General features: G+C 32.1%; 1 protein-coding gene across 5 annotated transcripts; it reads left to right on the top strand.

Annotated features, from left to right (window-relative positions):
* Positions 1-8,268: 8,268 nt before the first annotated feature.
* Positions 8,269-18,318, top strand: DGK1 (diacylglycerol kinase1). 5 transcript variants are annotated; one of them, XM_011007038.1, is made up of 9 exons: positions 8,276-8,485; positions 8,763-8,870; positions 8,959-10,176; positions 12,184-12,547; positions 13,064-13,140; positions 14,833-14,952; positions 15,462-15,626; positions 16,411-16,548; positions 17,836-18,318. In XM_011007038.1, the coding sequence occupies exons 3-9, from the start codon at positions 9,016-9,018 to the stop codon at positions 17,983-17,985; spliced, it is 2,175 nt and encodes a 724-aa protein (XP_011005340.1). In that variant the 5' UTR covers positions 8,276-8,485; positions 8,763-8,870; positions 8,959-9,015; the 3' UTR covers positions 17,986-18,318. The 5 variants fall into 5 exon arrangements, with proteins under 5 accessions (XP_011005341.1, XP_011005342.1, XP_011005340.1 ...); XM_011007036.1 differs by having other exon boundaries at positions 8,276-8,490; XM_011007037.1 differs by having other exon boundaries at positions 8,276-8,549.
* Positions 18,319-19,485: the final 1,167 nt, after the last annotated feature.

The raw sequence follows: 19,485 nt of genomic DNA, 5'->3' as shown, positions 1-19,485 counted from the left end.
CTAGGGGTATTCATCACAAATGTTTATCTTTACGTCAAACGACAGCTTAAAATATGAGTATGCAAAGCACTTTAAGTTTGTGACTTTGTGAGTAACCGGGTGCATTCATCACAAATGTTTGTATTCGCGTCAAAAGGGAAGTGACTACTTAAAGACAAAAAATAAATCATATCTTATTAAAAAAAAAAAAACAAAGAAAGAAAAAAAATATATAGATATTTCTCTAGTTTGCTACCTTGTTTGTGTTGGTGAGAAGGGAAGATTACAAGTTGAGTTTTCGTATGAATCAATTATGTTGGTTGCACGATAAATATGACTGAATTTGGAAATTTTGTATGGATGTTTGATTTAGAGAATGTGAGTATGCTTATTTTTCTTTATTTGCTATTGTGTACACTAAGTTAAAGATACCAATGTTTGCATGATAGGTCCTTCAAGTGTGATGAATCGAGCCTAATTATGGTTGTTATTATTATTATTATTTTTATTTTAAAGGTTTTATGTTTTGTTTTGCTTGAGGACTAGCAAAATCTAAGTTGGGGGGTGTGATTGTGCATCAAAAGTGTCATTAAGTCTCTTATTTTACATATGTATTTATTGTTTTTATTTGGTTGTTTTTATAATAATTGATGTGTTTTTTAGTAATGAAGTTTGTTTTAATGTTTCGATAGGTTTTTGGAGCTTAAATGAATTAATTCACAAAATTCAACGTCGGAATTCAGAACAAAGAATTGAAGAGACATTTAGTTGAAGATTGAAGCAAATCTTGGTTCAAATAAGTGCTCCAAATTTGTCCCAAAAATCAATTCTATTCCAATTCTAGAAAAGAATATCATATGATTTATTTCAAGCCCAAACTTGCCTTATGTTGTGTGCAAACTTCAACCATTAAACACTCAAGGTTTCAATGTCAATCTTAGCCCAAATAATAAGTACATTTGTATACTTATTTGATGCTCAAATTCAGCCCAAATTCAGCCCCAAATTAGCCCTAAATCAACCCCAAATCAACCTTCAAATCAACCCAAACACAATCCATGATCTTACATGTCCACACAACAAATAACAATTGATTTATTTTGGGCAATCCATTGATCCAAGAAGGCAAGCACATGGATGGAAAGCTGGAGGGGATATTTTAACATTATTTTGGGTCAAAAAGAAGAAGGAGACACCTCATAAATGAGGAAGAAAAACGTGCACCAAAGTAGTTGTAAAGCTGTCTTGATTTGATTTTTCAGAACACCTTTAGGTGTTTTGCCCATAACTTTTGACTCAGGTGTCCAAATGAGCTGTTCTTTAATGATCTGGAAAGGTGACAGAATTGCCTATAAATATGTCTCTAATAGACTTTTGTGTTCGAATTTTTTCTGAAATTGTATTGTGTTCTTCTTTATAGATTTCGGTTCTTTAGTTTGTAAAACTTATTTTTTCAGTTGGATTCAAGTTCTTTCATGTTTATTGAAGTGTTCTTATATATAATCATGGTTGGCTAAACTCTTTCTTGGATCCAAATCAAGGATAATGGTGATTGAGGTGAGTTCTTTAGGATATGAATGAATCTTAATGTTTATCTTCTTATTTTCTTCATGAATGATTTATTATTGTAAAGAAATTTTAGAAATCATTTAGGTAATGTTATAATCTTGAATTTTTATGCACAAACTTTAGTTTTGGTATAGAGATTGCTTGATTCAATGTCTTACTTAATATGAAAGTACTAGTTCATTCTTAAGCAATAATCAATCTTCATCTTTCTAATCTTCATTGTAATATCTTCAGATCTAATATCACCATCATTGAGATTAGGTTGAGTTATCTTATATATGTTGAAGAAATCACCAATACATCACCATTAAAATTGATTTGGACCAAGACTTACTTTTCTTGTCATTTAAAATCTATTTACATTTTTTTTATCTTTGAAAACAAATCCATCAATTATTTTCAACCAAGTTATTGTTAATTTAATTTCTCTTGAGTTTTTTTTTTGTTACTTAGCTTAATTTCCAGATCTAGCTCTCTGTGGATATGACCTCGATCTTACCGAGTTAATTGCTACATCGCACACTCGTGCACTTGCGAGTTAAAACAAGCCGATCATAAAAAGCGGTCAAGCACCTAACACTTGTTATATGAGTTGAGGAGAAAAGCTTAAGGGAATCAAACATTGCACTATCTACGTATTAGTATCTACAACCCGAGTTACTAAGCTCATAGGGGTGTCTCAACACTTAATACCCTAAGACTAACTGGTCTAGGAGTCATTAGCCGGAAGCTCGTTACATGAGTTAATGATGCATTGTGTTTTATGTTATACGTATATATTTAAAACAAAAGAAAAAAAAGAAAAAAATTTCAACCTTAGTTAAGGAGTTATTGATACTTCAAGTGCAAAAATGATGATACAAAACCTTGATAAAAATGCACTTTTAAGTATTAATCAATGACTAATATAATCATGTTAATAATTTATAACCTGATTGGAACCTCCTTTGTGTGTGGTTTCCAATTGAATAATAAGAGTTTATACTATACTTATTTGACATACCATTAGTAGATCCTCTAACCTTGACATTTGTTGTTATCATTATTTTATCCTTATGTTAATCTTTCATCTCAAAGTTCTTATCAACTTCTTTCTCTTCTTCTTCTTTTTCTTCTTCTGTTATTATATTATTATTACTATTACTATTGTTGCTGCTATTATTATTATTATTGTTATTATTTTTACTATTATTACCGTTATTGTTGTTGTTGTTGTTGTTATCTTTAATTTATACAATTAACCTCCCTGTGGTTCGACCCCAGTCTTGTTGGGTTATTTATCATTTCGACACTGCTGCACTTGGGAGAAGATATTAATCTTTTGGTCGCGTCAATTTATTGTCAACATAAGTTAGCATCATGAATACTTGATAAAATTTATAAGTATAGTGTTATATAAATAAGATGATTAATATGATCATGTTGATAATTTATAAAGAGTTTATACTTATCTCTAATACTAGTAGCGGATCCTCTAACCTTGACATTTGTTTTTATCATTGTATAATTTTCACATTAATCTTACATCTTAAAGTCCTCTTTAACTCATCACCACCACCATCATTATCACTATTGTTATTGTTGTTGTTGTTGTTCATAATTTATATAGTTAACTTTTATGTAGTTCGATCCTGGTTTTGCCGGGTTATTTATTACTTTGACATTTCTACACTTAGAATAAGTCATCAACTCTTTGATCATGTCATAGCATCTTAAATTCCAAGATAATTGGGTGGCAAATGGTTATCACCTAGATTCTATAAGAATCTTAGTTATTACAAATCAATTATGATGAATATGCTCATCGGTGTAATAATAAAATTAGATGATGATTGTTGTCACCCTTTAAGGACAATCCTTCAGTCAATTTACCTTCTTTTTTTTTTTTAAGCATATCATATTTATTAGTTTTGCAACATTGTATGTCTTTCATTTGCAAAATATATATATATATATATATATATATATAGGCCCACTCCTAAATGCCAACCCCTTCTGACACGACGAAAAGATTATTGTCTTTAGAGGTTCCACTAATGGTATATCAAACAAGTATAGTATAAACTCTTATTATTGAATTGGAAACCACACACAAAGGAGGTTCCAATCAGATTATATATTGTTAACATGATTACATTAGTCATCTTATTCAATTAATGCTAATACTTGTAAATCTCGTCAAGCATTCATGATTATAACTTATGTTAACAATAAATCAAGTTCCTTTCATAGCTCAGGTGTCGGTTATACCATACATTATGGGCTATGAAAGTGCCAAGCATTTGTTGTACCAAGTGTTATACAACATAAATCAAGATTAGTCATTTAACAAGCAAAGTATTAAAGAGTGAACAAGATAACAAATATAAAACATGTTAGTATCAAACATTAAAGTCCATATTAAGTTTACATTATACTTATTCTTACACCATTAGTGTAACCTTTTCACCTTGACATAATTAACTTAGCTAGACATAATGAAAGAAAGCAAAATAGATAAACAAAATAAGAACATAAAAGTTAACTAAGTAAAGGAAAGGAAATGAAAGGCATAAACTTAATATTAATGAAAACAAAGCATAAAAAATACAAAGAGAGAAAGGAAGAGCATGATCTTGATCTGAACACCAAGATGCCTAAATGCATGGCAAATGCCTCCTTTTATAGGCCAAAATTGGGAACTATTGATTTGATGACTAATTGATAAGTGGGTGACCAACTTTTGACTTGGTGACAATCCTTATCTTCTTTTGTCTGCCCAAAACGTCATTGATAACGTCAAAATTGGAGCCAGTTGCAAACATGAAAGTTGTAGGCAATTGTCTCAGCTTTCTTGTGTAAAACATTCAGCTCATTTGGACTTCTAGAACTCCAGATATGGCCAAAATACCGAACAGTGCTCGGGCTGGAAGACAGATTCGGGCTTCTTTGTTGTTGCTACAATTTGGACTTGATAATGGCCTTTTTAGATCTTGGGCTCCATATGAAAGTTGTAGGCCTATGTCTTACCTTTCCATCCATATAAAGTAGACCTAAATCTGAGATCTATAGCTCCAGATATGACCTAATTACTGAACCGTATTCCGGTTTGGGTTGCATCGGCATCTCTTTTCTAAGTTTGGTCATCTCTTTATCCTTTCAATTTCAGTTCTTAAATTCATCAATCAATCCTTTCATTTATGTGATAGGCCTGTATTTAAAATGAACATTTACCACAAATTAAAGTTATCTTATATTATTAGATATATTATTATAAAATATGCTTTGGTTAAGGAGTTATTGATACTTCAAGTGCAAAATGATGATATAAAACCATGATAAAAATGCACTTTTAAGTACTAATCACCTTCCATGATCTACAAAAAACAAATAAAGGACATAGAAATAACTTAGATTTGGTAGAATTTAATCAATTTTTTAAATGAAAGAATGAACTAATAAACAAGTACGAGTTGATATTGTTCAATTGAAGAATGATTAGAAGCTATTTAGAGGGAAGCTTTCCATGGTCCTTATAATGTTATTGAGATGTGTTTAATGTCTAATATTGTCATTCCTAAAAACTTCAAGGTGTCCCAATTCAACAAGTTTATTGGATCTTAATGTCCTATAATTTATTTGAGGCTTTATTATACCAAAATGTTAAGGTAATACATGATGAAAAGTTATTAATATATTACTTCCATAAAAGTTTGGGTGGAATTGCTCTTTATTGGTATATAGGCCTTAATAGAAATCATATCAAGATGTTGAGTCATTTAGTCACAACTTTTACCAAATGGTGCAAGTTGAATCTAAAATTGGCCTCTAACCGAATATCCTTGTAATAAATGGAGAAAAGAGCTGATGAAACTGTTAGAGAATATGCTCAAAGGTGGCAAGGATTTATTGTTAAAGTTAACCCTCATCTGACAAAAAAAGAAATGATATCCATCTTCTTGAATACTTTCAGATTTATTTTGGATATATGGTTTGCAATACCTCAAAACAATTCTCATATATGGTGTTTATAGCTGAAAGAATTAAGAGATATATAAAAGAGGGGAAGATCCAAGATACAAGGATGTTATCAATATTTATTGAAGAGCAAGCAACTAACATGAACTCACACATCAATATAATTCATAAACATAGCCCACAACCTTGGCTACATCATCTAAATTTTTCTAAAAAACCCTTTCCAATCCCATAAAATATTGATTTCTACCCTAAACATCATCACAAGCCTTATTTCAACCTGAACACCTTACTTCTCAAAACACACAAGGTTCAAGTCGTAAAAGGAAACATTGTGAACAATCTTCTTTTACATTTCCTCTCCTTAACATTTAACAACACCTTGTGAATGCCTTTTTAATAACACCTTAACCTCTTGAACTCATCCAACCATTTTCCCCTAAACGGTACAATAAAGAGGCCAAATATAAGTATCACATAGGAATTATAGGTCATTGAATTGATCATTGTTGAAATTTCAAGAAGCAAGTTAACAACATGATTCTAAATGGATAGTTGTCTTTTGAAAAGAAAAATGGTGAATATAGCATATTCACAATGTAGCATAGTTATAATGGTGAAGCAAGTTAACATGATCCAAAAACCCTTTGCCAAAATACTCCTGAAAAATTGAATTTACTTTTCAATTTCAAAAATAATTTGATATTTTAAAACAAGATTTAGACACCTTTTTGTAAGGTGGCAAATGAATTATTCAAGCAATTCATATTTTGAGATGACCAAACAATTTTGTACCTAATATAAAAAGGTGCAAAAGCTTACATTCCATGTCTTTTAGGCTATATTTTAGTTGTATACATAATTGCATGTAATTAGATTTGCTAGTCATTGATTCTTAAAACACAAGTCTTTATGTAAAAGTTATATATCATTATACTAGATGAGAACAAAATATATTGGTTCTAATCATTTACATTTGAAATGAGAAAATGCTATTTCCCCTCGTGTTCTAAAAATACATTCCTTGTGATTTCTATTTGAACTAAAATAAATTTTTATTTTATAAAAAAACTTTGACTATGATCAAACTCTATAATGAGGGTAAATGAAAATTTTAAAAAATCAAATGTCAATTTTAACTAGGATCACACCTTATACTGAAGCAAACAGAAATTTAAAGATTAAAACTAAAGAGATTACTGTAAAAAATCCAAAGAGCTTAAGAAATCCAAATGCTGGGGAGCATGCCTAAATAAAAAAAAAATGACTAAATCAAGGTGAAAACAAAAATAAGGACGTCCAACCAAAGTAATTAAAAAGGAAAAATAAGAGAAATACAACAACATCAACAACGAAAAAGATTGGAAGATATAATGATCTTAAATATTTAGAACCTTAAAACACTCTCTTAGCCTAAAAATCAATTTATTTCATAAACAAGAGTCATAGCCTGCATTACGTGTCTTTAAAAAGTTCATTTTTAATTGAGTAAGCAAGAAACTTGGACCACTAAATAACATTCTCAAAATACAAAAGAATTTTTTCACAAGAATTATGATATTGCAAATAAAGCTACTCATTATTTTTCATACTAACAAATAAAACAATTTTTTTTCTCAATAAAACCTCAAGTTTTACACATTCCTTTTGCTTTAAAACCCTAAGAAAAACTAAAGGTCACCCCATCATATTCCTTCACCAATTGCAATCTTGTCTAAATAAAAAAATATATCATTTTTTAAAGATTAAACCCCCTAGGAATTGTATGAAATTCAAAACAAAATTATTTTAAACTCATATCAGATAAATTTCTGCTTTTAAAATACAAGAGTAAATATTCAAAATGTTTATTTGAGCATAAATAACCCAACTTTGAGCTAACACCTTTTTTAAACCTTTATGTTATCAATTGTTAACCAAAAACACACAAAAGCATCTTTGTGTTAAATGATATGTATTGGGTTTATAATCAAATAAATACTTTTAAAATTACATCTTTATGATTTCTATGAAACAATAAGACTAGAACGCATATAATCTTTGACATTTGCAATGTAATTTAAAACAAGAAAAAGTTTTTCAAAGGAAAAAGAGATTCATTAACCAAGTTTGTAAAGTTCTAGATAAAAAATTGATACTTATTATGAGTCATTATTGAAAAAATTGAGGAGTCGATGGGCAATGTTATGAACCTTACGAAAGGTAATGGGTAATATTTAGATGTTGGTCATGGATAAAATTCAGGTCACGGGTTAAGAGAGTCAATTTGAGTTAATTTAAATAACTTTTTTTTTAATATCAAAACAATACAGTTTTGACTATTTTTTAAAAAAAAGTAAATGAATTTTTATGAGATTTTACCACTCGTTAAAAATCAATATAGGTTTTTAGTCGGGTTAAACTATATCAAATTTTCTCTTATATTTTTAAACTTGTATTAGTTTGGGTTCTAAATCATCCTTCAACTTAGTCCAAATTTTATAACCAAAAGTATATACTATTATTAATTTCAACATTAAATATAAACTGAAGTAAAATATAATTTATTTTAAAAAATAGATAAGTTTAATAATAGTATATATTTGGAATAAAATAAACTTTTTTATATTTTTTATTTTATCTTATTCATTGTAAACTAAACATATCTATCCTGTATATCAATACTAAAGACAAATCTTTGTCCATCCTCTTAGTATCTTTTATTCCCAAAGCACAATCTTCTTTAATACACATGTAAATGCAAAAATATCCTTTATCAAAGGAAAAAAAAAAAAAAAAACCATCAGCACAACCAAACTTGTAAAACACTAGAGCCCATACTTTATTTGTTTAACGGTTTCGAATACCAGTGATAATATTTTACAGACCGCTATGCTTCTGTAGGCTGCAAAATAAAAAATTTGGATTCCAGTTCATCTCTCACCAGATCAAATAAAACCCTAGGGTTAGCTTTCATCGTCTCGATCCGGTTCTCTTCACTGTTAAGTTCGGTTTTCTCTCTCCTTTTTCTCTTAAAATTAGTTTCAAGAATTCTTGTGTGAATGGTGCGTTTTATCTCAGTATCTAAATTTGTTTAGTTCAATATAACAAGATGATGTATTTTCTAATTATTGCTGTTGTTCTTATTATTTTGTGTGAGAATCAGTTGTGGTAGCAACCGTTGTTTACTAATAGTATTATTGTTTAAATTTACAAAAGTGAAAGAATGATATATGTATATATTACTTTAATTCTTATTTATTTATTTTCTGAACCAGGTGTGGTGCAATCTGTTCTGTAGCAGCATACATTTGGAAGATATCTTTATTGGATAAACAGTAGTGCCATATTGTACTCTGATGTTTCGTTGATTACAGCATTTGGTTGTGGGTTTAAAGTTTTGGTATATTTGTCTTAGTTTTCTTATTGATGCTCAAACTTGTTTTGGTTGATATGTTATTATATGATATGTAGGTCTCTCCTGTTTGTCGTAGAGTTATAGAATGTGAAAGAAAGGAAGGGTGTTGGAGAATGGATGACACAGACATTGAATTGTGGTTTCCTAGTTGGAATAACAAGAACCCAACTGAGTCTCATCTCTTTATTATTTCTTGCTTTCTTGCTGCTTTAGTTGGTATCTTGACTATTGCTTACACGGCTTTCCAATGGAGAAGAAACATTAATCTAAGTTGGATGAAAGCCATAGCAAGGTCAAAGAAAAACCCTAAAGCAAGGCACAAGGTTCCTCTAGCTCCCCATACTTGGGTTCTTGAATCTGTTTCTCGAGGGAAGAACTTAACTTGCTGTGTTTGCTTAAACTCCCTGTCTCCATCTCAAACGCTTGGCCCTATGGTGTTGTCAGACAGTTTTGTTCACCATTGTAGCATTTGTGGTGCAGCAGCTCATCTTCATTGTTCTTCAAGTGCACACAAGGATTGCAAGGGTGTATCCATGGTTGGATATGAGCATATGATGCACCAGTGGGCTGTTCGATGGACAGAGATAACAGATCAACCTGATGAAACTTCCTTTTGTAGCTACTGTGAAGAGCCGTGCAGCGGGTCTTTTCTTGGTGGATCTCCGATATGGTGTTGCTTGTGGTGTCAACGACTTGTTCATGTTGATTGTCACAGTAGCATGTCTAATGAAACTGGTGATATTTGTGATTTAGGCCCATTCAGAAGGCTGATTTTATCACCTCTATATGTTAAGGAATTGAATACATCTGGTGGATTTTTGAGTTCAATCACACATGGAGCAAATGAGATTGCATCTTCAGTGCGTGCAAGCATTAGAAGTCAGAGTAAGAAGTACAAACATGTTAATGAATCGTCTGTTGATACAGGTAATAGTGGTAGTACTTGTGACATGTCTACAGAAAGCACAGCTGATACCCATCCTGCGTTAAATGGTTCTCATGCTCTCGATGAAGGCTGTAATGGTAGCTTGAATGCGGGGAGCCCTCGCCATGATGGTGGCATAGATAAGTTAGAGTTAAAAACTAGCTTTAGAAGAAGTGGATCGATTAATCAGAAGGATGAATCTCAGATATTAAGAATGAAACAGAGGTATGAAATAACAGACTTGCCTCCTGATGCAAGGCCCTTGCTAGTTTTCATCAACAAGAAAAGTGGTGCTCAGCGTGGAGATTCTCTCAGGCAACGCCTGAACTTTCTTCTGAATCCTGTTCAGGTTCGAATTCTTCTGCAATGAATAATCTTTAAATTATCACCATTTTTCTTTGTACTCCATTCATTGAATTGTTTTATTTGTGTCCTTCAACAAGGGTCCTGTATATTTGAAGTAATTAAACTGTAATAAGCTTTTAATGTTTTTCAAACATATGGTGATGGCTTTAGCGAAAGGTGTGTGATGATGATATATTTTCAAGTCAAAGGGATTTCGACACCAGTGATTTTTAGATGGACTAGATGCTCTTTTTCATGGTTTTATTTATGTTTTATCATGAAATCTTCTATCTTCATTCTAGTCATTGTGTACATGCTAATCCATAAAATGGCATATCAAATATAATATTAGGATTACATTATACACAATTTTCTCATATCAAATAGAGGAATTACCCATCTATGTTACAATTATTGCATCAGATCAAAGATGGTAGCGAAGAAATATTCTTATAAGAATAATATAAACAATTTTGTGTTTTGACTAGGTGGTGTTAAGACAGCATATAATTTTAGATTTTGTTACCATATAAAAAAGGTTCTTCGAGTGCTGTCTAGGCCAGATATCTCTAAGTCAGTGTCTGGTGTTTGCATGGTTATTAAAACACAGTTGAATCCAAACCTTAAAAAATGCATCTTCTAATGGTACTTGTTTCAGTTTTCTTCAATCAAGTTTTTTTAAACAATGACTTGCACAAATGTTCTTTAGAAACAATGCATATGGGATTCTTTCTGGGATTTTTCAAGATTTTAATGGAACCAAAAATGCTATGCACTTCATATGAAAATCATCCTTGGTTTCAGACTCTACTTTAGCACCTCCGGATTTTTCTGTTAATAACAAATCCTCTTATTTTCCCATTCCCATTGCCTCAGTAGAAGTATAGCATCCCAAGTATTTTTGTGGCAACTGATGCAGGACAACTTTGGGGGTATGAGTTTCAGGAGCTGTTCGGTGCTGTGAACATTGTTTTAAAAGATTTTAGGCTGAATCTTTGATGGGTAATTGTTGTAGGGTTGATTAGTTATGTGTGAGAAGTTGTTTAGGAAATATTGATGAGTTTTTTAAGGTTTAGATTGATGGGGGTTTCTTGTTGGAAATTGTAGAAACTTTTTCTAGGAGTCACTCCTAGAGGACTGAGAAAGCCTAAGCTTCATTCCTAGGTTCTTAGGAGTCACACCTAATGGAGATTGAGTCACACAATCAAAAGTAAATTGTTGGAATTTTATTCATAAACTTTAATGAAAATATTGAAAGACTACATGCTTATTTATTGAGTTTTAGCAGTCCAAATCCAAAAAGGACTTGGATTCCTAAACCTCCACCATAATCCTATTCAGAATAGGAAAACCTATTAACTGACTAATAAATTAAAATACTAAATAGAAATAAAGCCTAGATCTAGACAACTTTTCCAGATTTTCCAGCAAATTTAAAATTACATACATAACTTTATTTACAGAAAGACAAATTTTGCTTCCTTTTTTTTTTTTTTTTTTTTCGTATGCATCAGTAACATGTTCTTTTGAGGTGTTGGAAGCCCTTTAAAGTGATCTCCTCCCCCCCCCCCCCCCCCCCCCTCTCTTTTTTAGACTTTTATTGATATGTCTTGGATGTTTAGATATTTGAAATTAATATCAGTATCTGGTTATTGATGTCAAGTCTGTTCCCTTTTTCACTTGCGAAACAGTAAATAATTTCCATCTGGTGCTTGGTTTTGATAATAATGGAAATTGCAACTTTCTTGGAATAGACATCTTGTTACTTCCGAATAACCAAGTGATTGTATTTATCATCTATCACTAAATTTCGCCCCTGACTCAATGGCATTTAATGCAAAGAAGTTTCTGAACTGCCTGTGGCTTTGCAGAAGCACATGTTCTGCATTCAATTTATTAACAGCTGATGGTCAACCAACTTTTACCGTTGGGCAACTTTTTTATTTTCTTGTTGCAGCATACTTTCCAACATGATGCTCATGAGGGTTGTTGGGGATGATATTTTGTGCAGGTATTTGAATTGAGCTCAACACATGGACCAGAGATTGGCCTTTATTTATTCAAAAAGGTGCCTCACTTCAGAATTCTTGTATGTGGAGGGGATGGTACTGTTTGCTGGGTTCTGAGTACCATAGAGAAGCAAAATTTTGTTTCTCCTCCACCAGTAGCTATTCTTCCAGCTGGAACTGGAAATGATCTGGCTAGAGTACTATCCTGGGGAGGTGGTTTGGGCTCAGTTGAGAGACAAGGAGGCCTTTGCACATTGTTACATGACATAGAGCATGCTGCAGTGACCATCCTTGATCGGTGGAAAGTAACAATTGAAAATCAGGGAAAGCAACTTCAACCACCAAAATATATGAACAACTATTTAGGTACTTCAAAGCATATGTTATGAAATTACCTATCTAAATAATCTGATAGAAACAAATGTTTGCCAAATAAAATCTTTCATTTATGAATGGCTGTCGCATGTATAGGTCATTTGGATTTGTAGAACAGATCATACAATTGGACTAAACCATATTGAATCTTAAGATCTCACTTTAAATCTAGGTCTGGTCTTCAAATTTATGCTATTCAAGCATTATATGGTTGGCTTTAGCTGAGTTTACCGGGTCAACTGATGAAAAGTATAAGACTTGACATTTCTTATCCAAGCATTCTTGTTAGTTCCTAGTGCCTGAACCGTAAAGATCAACCCTTAGGCATTTTCCTATATAGTTTTTCAGAAAGGTCTATTTAGTGAGACATGCTTTAATGTATTGTGCAATTAGATATGAATGCTTAATGCATTGTTCTTCAGGTTCCATGATAGCAAAGTGGATGATTTTTCTGTCACAAATGGTACTGTGTACTACATTTTCTTATTGTGAAACAATTGTTTTCAGGAGTTGGGTGTGATGCAAAGGTTGCTTTGGAAATTCACAATCTACGGGAGGAGAATCCTGAGAAGTTTTATAACCAGGTAATGACAACTTTGGTTAGGATGAATATGAACTTTATAGAGCTAGTTAATACGATCTCACTGTCATCAAATCAAGGATGTTATGGCAAATTAAGAATAGCTTTACAAAAACAGCTAACCAGACATACTGCCTTCAAACTCAAGATCAAGGTTTGAGTTTCCTATTTAATAGAGTATATTAGATGTCAAATTAAATACCATCATTACTAATTATGATTGTGGACCTTCCTGTTTAAGAAAATTTTAGCTGTTAGTTAAATTTGCCCAGGATTCTTTATAAAATGTGAGACAGGAAAGCAATAAATTATTTTCCTCTGCTATTAGTTAATTTAAATACATAGCAGTAAATTCCCTATTTAACGAGAACTCAAAAATTAGCTAGCTATAGGGTTTGTGCATTCTGTATACATTGAACATGTATCCTCCAGACTTGTTATGGAAGCTTTCTTACTAACCATATAGACATACGTACTCTATTGGAGCCCTTTGGAATTTGGATTTTTGAATCACCTTTACTTGCATTGGCAATTGATAATGGTGCATAAAAGTCACCATGTTGTAACCATCCATTCTACCTTAATTCAACTAAGGCCCGTTTGTTTACTAGAAAGTAGTTTTTTTTTGGAAAGTGAATTCTAGGAAAGTGAATTATTTTCTGATATTTGGTAGTGTAATAGAAAATCAATTGGAGAACACTTTCCAGTGTTTGGTTATGTTATGGAAAATAAGTTGAAAAATAACTTAATAATGTTTTATTTTTCTCAAGTTTATTAAAATAATAAGGAACAAGTCTTACAAATTAAAAAAGTCAAATGAGAATGAAATTGAAAAAAAATATAATTTCATAAATTATCTCAAATAAAATAAATAATAATCAAAATAATAGAGATCAAATCTAAAAAGAAAAACTAAAAGATGAAGAAATTAAAATAATAATATTAACATTTTATAAATTATTTTAAATAAAATAAGTAACAATCAAAAAAATGATGATCAAATTTGATAAATAAAAAAATTCAATAAAAAAATGATAAGGAAAAAGTAAATAACAATTATAAAAATGAGGACTAAAGTTAATATAAAAATTAAATTTTAAGAGATGAAATTGAATAATAAATATTCAAAACAAAATATATATAGCAATCAAGAGTTTGAGGACCAAATTTGATATAATCAACAAATAATATGACATTTCTATATTTTTCACAACTTTCAGAAAGTGTTTTCTGCCTAAATTTTCCAGGAAAACACTTTTCTGGAAACTAAGCCAAATTTTTCTTTGACTAGAAAATGTTTTCTGTTAACTATCTTTTTTAATGGCAAATGAACACAGTAAAGTTTGGAAAGTAATTTTCCGGAAATCATTTTTTGGGAAACAAACATGGTTTTAATTAAGACTTGCAGAATAATAGCAATGAGCAGAACAAACCCAACATAACTAGATGGATGAAGCAGAGATTGTATGGAATATAGATGATACAGCTCTGAAAAAGAGAACAAAAGGTGATCTTAGTGATAATGTTGCTTGTATTCTGTCTTAGTGATCATATTGGAGGTGCGAACATAAATTAGTAACTCAGGAAGTTTTTGTGTTGAATAATGTTGCTTGCATTCTTTGTCTTAGTGATCATATTTAGCTTGGTAACTGGTTTTCAAGCTTTATTGGCTGAAAATGTTATGATGTAACTGCAGTTCATGAACAAAGTTCTGTATGCAAGAGAGGGAGCTAAGAGTATAATGGATAGAACATTTGCTGACTTCCCATGGCAAGTGAGAGTGGAAGTGGATGGTGTTGATATAGAGGTCCCTGAGGTGAATATCTCCCTCATTTTACAATCTGGGTAATAGAAATGCTTCGGACTTTTTCTGGCCCTGTTGAATGTACTGTGATTTCCTGTGCTGTAAAAAATTATAAGTTGCATGATTGTTGCACAATAGAATAACATGAATTATATTTACAGCACATGGACCTTTACTTATATCCATCTGTTGGTTCTGCTAATTATGGACAAATAAAATTGTTCGTTGTAGAATAGCATGATAAAAAGGCAACATTGCATGACTTTTTTCCATGCTTCATTGCCTGAATATTGGTTAGCTTCTCAGATTTGTGTTGGTCTAGATCCAATTTATCAGTGAGATTTTTTTTTATAAACTTACTATTGCTGCTCAACCAAACCCTGGGTTGGTCTTTATGATTCATTTTTTAGTATAGTATAACAATGAAAGAATGTCTGGAATCTCCTTTATGGTAACTGAAGGTGACAGTTTATTCACTTTGGCTTCTAGGAACTATATGATTTTGTTCAACAACATTGCAGGATGCGGAGGGTGTACTTGTTGCAAACATTGGAAGCTATATGGGTGGTGTAGACCTATGGCAAAATGAGGACGAAACTTATGATAACTTTGATCCACAGTCTATGCATGATAAGATACTAGAGGTTGTGAGTATATCCGGGACGTGGCACCTTGGAAAGCTTCAGGTGTGCATTGAAAATAGTAAAATACTATGTTTGAGCATACATGCATCTGTGTGTATTGCAGAGGAGGGATCAATTTACTCATGTACATCTTGACTTTGTTTAATACTTTATTAAAATAGACCATTCACATCAAATTGTAATTTTTTTCTATATTGTGATTGCTCCATTCATAATTATTTTAAATTGAGAACTCAATATTTTTGGAGTTAGTATGGATGAACAGCTTATAAACAATCAATTCAGTTGAAATTTTCCATGTGAATAGAAATACCAATTCGTGGTTTATAAAAAAACAAATTACAGAGAAAGTTGTCAATCCATGTAAACATTTTTACAGTGTAAATTTACCCCTTCACTTTGTGTGTTCCCATACATGTATGAATGCTCATCTGTAATTGGAAGTTTCCAGAGTTAGTTTCAAGAATTGTAGCATTTGCTTGTTTTTATTGACAACTTGATTCACACCAGAGCATAAGAATAATACTTATTATAGGCTTGAGAACATATTGAAGTGCATGAACAAAAAGGAAAAAAAAAAAAGCACATATTGAAGATCACACATTTGATTTAACTCCATCGATAACATCTGCTTCTGTGATATTGTAGCCAGAGGCAGATCAGGTGCCTTATTTACCTTTTTTGACATTTTGGTCTCCCATACAGATTCAATATTCTTGACATCTCTACAGAGAACATGACTTTTAGTTCAACTTGGGATATACCCTCATAATTTGTATTTTTATACTCTGAAGTCCAACGCTGAAATCTATTTTGTGTGGGGCAGGTGGGGCTTTCTCGTGCTCGAAGGCTTGCGCAGGGACAGTCAATTAAGATACAGCTCCTTGCAGCATTGCCTGTACAAATTGACGGGGAACCTTGGTTTCAGCAGCCATGTACCTTACATGTATCTCATCATGGACAGGTCCTCTCTCCCTCCTCCCCACCCCTCTCGCTTAATAATGGAGATATATGGCAACAAAATGCAGAACTTCATAATAAGAAAACTTCTCTAATCATTGTCTATAAATAATGTCTTCATGCATTGCAGACACAGTTCTCAGCCACGTGATGATGAATGGATGTATATTGTCTTGATCTGTATGATATCTGTTCTACACCAAATCTCAGCACTATAACAATAATGGTTAACATTTGTTTTGGGATAAAATATCACAATTTTAGAGTTGTGACTTTTAACTTTTAAGTCATAATCCAAAAGTTGTTTTTTATAAATCAAGAAAAAATGAATTAAAATGACTCAAAGTTAGCAGTATAATCCACAAGTTAAAAGTTAAAAATTTTACTTTTTAATAAAGCAAAATTTTGACCCAATTTTGTTCGAACTTTGATTCAAGTTAAATGTCATTTCCAGCCAAGCATACTTATGACTTTTCTGCAAGTCAAAAGTTTAAAAACAACTTAAATCAATTTGCAAAAGTCATACCAACAACCTTAATTAATTGGGTAACTAGATATTTCATATGTGAAGGAAGTAAGAGAGACAAAAATTTCCAAATGCTCAATTTATCGGGGTGCATATTTTCAAATGCTCATCGATTAGCATTCTTACAAAGAATCTCTACCTGTTTCATGCTCGTTTTGGTATCACCTGTTCATGGACAAAGAATCTCATCATATAATTGTTTCCACTGTTTAGCTGGAAAATATTATTTTAGAGTTCCAAACCAGCATTTTTTTTTTTTTTATATTTGATGAAGTTTTAAAGCTCAGATGTTAGTGTTCAGTTTGATTTATATTCACCTGTTTAGCTGGAAAACATTATTTTAGGGTTCCAAACCAGCATTTTTTTTTTTTATTTGATGAAGTTTTAAAGCTCAGATGTTAGTGTTCAGTTTGATTTATATTCTCCTGTTTATGTGAATGCTTCAGTAGCCATTGTGCCTTGGGCACTTTGTTTGCCATTCAACTCCTTGGATGTTCGTGCTGCCACATTTTTGAAGCAGACGATTTCTTAAAGCATCTCAACTTAATTGATTATATATTTCTGTACTTTTTTGTGGTGTAGAATAAGCTGGAACAGAAAAGGTGATTACAAATTTTCTATATTCAACTGGTTTGGCCTTCTATGGAATGATTTAAATTGCTGCAAAAGATTTGTGTGCATTTTGTGAACATGACCGTATCAAGAACTTAATTGTTTCCTGGTCATGATTGGTTGGTTATTTATATGATTCCTCTTGTTTGACAGGCTTTCATGTTGAAGAGAGCGGCTGAGGAACCTCTTGGTCATGCAGCTGCCATAATAACGGATGTGCTTGAGAATGCGGAAACAAACCATGTGCTTAATGCGTCCCAGAAGCGGGCTCTTCTGCAAGAAATGGCACTTAGGCTGTCATAAGAGATGCATCTCTATTTACTTGCATCCATCGTGGTTTATTTGCAGCCTTGGTTAAGGTTCCAAGTGTTTTGTATCTTAAAATATGTCATGTTTGTTGTTGGAGTATCGCTCCTAGCTGAAGCGAGTCTGTAAATGAACGTAGTTTAAAGTTGATAGATAGTGTATGCCCCATGGGAAAAATTAATAGAAAGGGGGAGTTTTTATATTTTTCTTCATAGAAAATATAAAGATATGCCTAAGAAAGACTGGATCAGCATCCATTGTTTTTATACATCCCAGTTTCGAGTTGAATCAACTTGTTTCCTTCTAATATGAATTTTTTTTTATTGGAAAGATATGCCATAAAGCACTCATCACAAAATTCTATATGATGAGAAGAAACATTAATAATGACGAATTTCATGCTACAGCTTTTGCGTAAAATGTCATTTAAGGTCTGAACTGCATATGTACAGTATTAGCTGTTGCCGTAGCTCCATCAGATAAAAATCCCAATAATCCAGGCGGGTTCTTGAACAATGTGATTAACCCTTGCTAGTCTGCTTTGTTCTTGACAGCCCTTTTTTAAGCTTCTGTCATAGCCTGCTCACAAGACTCCCGCTGGCTGACTTTGTACCTGTAGTGCTGGCCTTTATGTCGAAGGATATATGGGCTAACTTTGGATACGTAATTCCCTTTGGTGATTTTGAATTCTGTCTGTAAATTCTATCTAAGCGCTTACTATAGAATGGGGATTTCAGAAACGACAACAGATTCGGCGAGCCATTATAGCCTTGCATGGCCTGGTTTAGCTGTTTGGTCACTGCTCTGAGCTCATACGAGTCGTAGAGGGTGCTGCCACTGACATGGGGGCTTACTCTGAGAATTGGTGTTAAGGTTTGTAAGTGGACGTGGGATGGCGGGATGATTGGTGGCTCCTCCACTAGGATGTCCCTGGAATTCGGCAACTTCATTTCCTTTAAAGCTTCTCCCATCTTTTGAGAGATTTGGTTATGGTGTTTTGGCTTTTAATCGGGGATGAGATTGTCCTAGAGTGTGCATTGGAAGTAACGTGGCTTGGCTTAGCGAAGAATTTTCTTCGTTTCCAACGCCTTCAGTATGTTCTCACATGGATTTTGGAGTTTGCATCGTAAGGTTAGTGAGCATACGATAGAATTGATATGCACATGTTTCGTGATCCCTCCTCATTTCTATCCACTATTTTCACTGGCTTTACCTCTATAGTCGAATCTTCGTTAATTTCCATGGGCACCTGTGGTATAAATCGTGTAGTGTCAACATCTGTCTTCTGAAGTGATATTATAGACAATATTAATTATTAGGCCACCGGTTCAATTTTTTTAATACCTTCAATGATAAAATATATCTAGTATGTTTATTTACTGAAAAATATTTTTTTAAAATAAATTTTAGAAAAATAATTTATTTTTTTATATTTGACAATATAATAATAAATAAATTAAAAAATATTTTCTAGTATTTGGTTATATCATGAAAAAT

Source organism: Populus euphratica, unplaced genomic scaffold, assembly GCF_000495115.2.
Source record: "Populus euphratica unplaced genomic scaffold, PopEup_1.0 scaffold298.1, whole genome shotgun sequence".
NCBI lineage: Eukaryota > Viridiplantae > Streptophyta > Magnoliopsida > Malpighiales > Salicaceae > Populus > Populus euphratica.
Note: the sequence above shows the minus strand (reverse complement) of the source record. Positions and strands in the feature narration are given on the sequence as shown.

What these genes read in the sequence shown, in the direction of transcription:
- DGK1 (XM_011007038.1), top strand. Translation starts at nt 9,016, where the DNA reads ATGGATGACACAGACATTGAATTGTGGTTTCCTAGTTGGAATAACAAG. An exon ending in TTCTTCTGAATCCTGTTCAG is followed by an intron (nt 10,177 to 12,183) that starts GTTCGAATTCTT and finishes TATTTTGTGCAG; the next exon opens with GTATTTGAATTGAGCTCAAC. An exon ending in CTGAGAAGTTTTATAACCAG is followed by an intron (nt 13,141 to 14,832) that starts GTAATGACAACT and finishes ATGTAACTGCAG; the next exon opens with TTCATGAACAAAGTTCTGTA.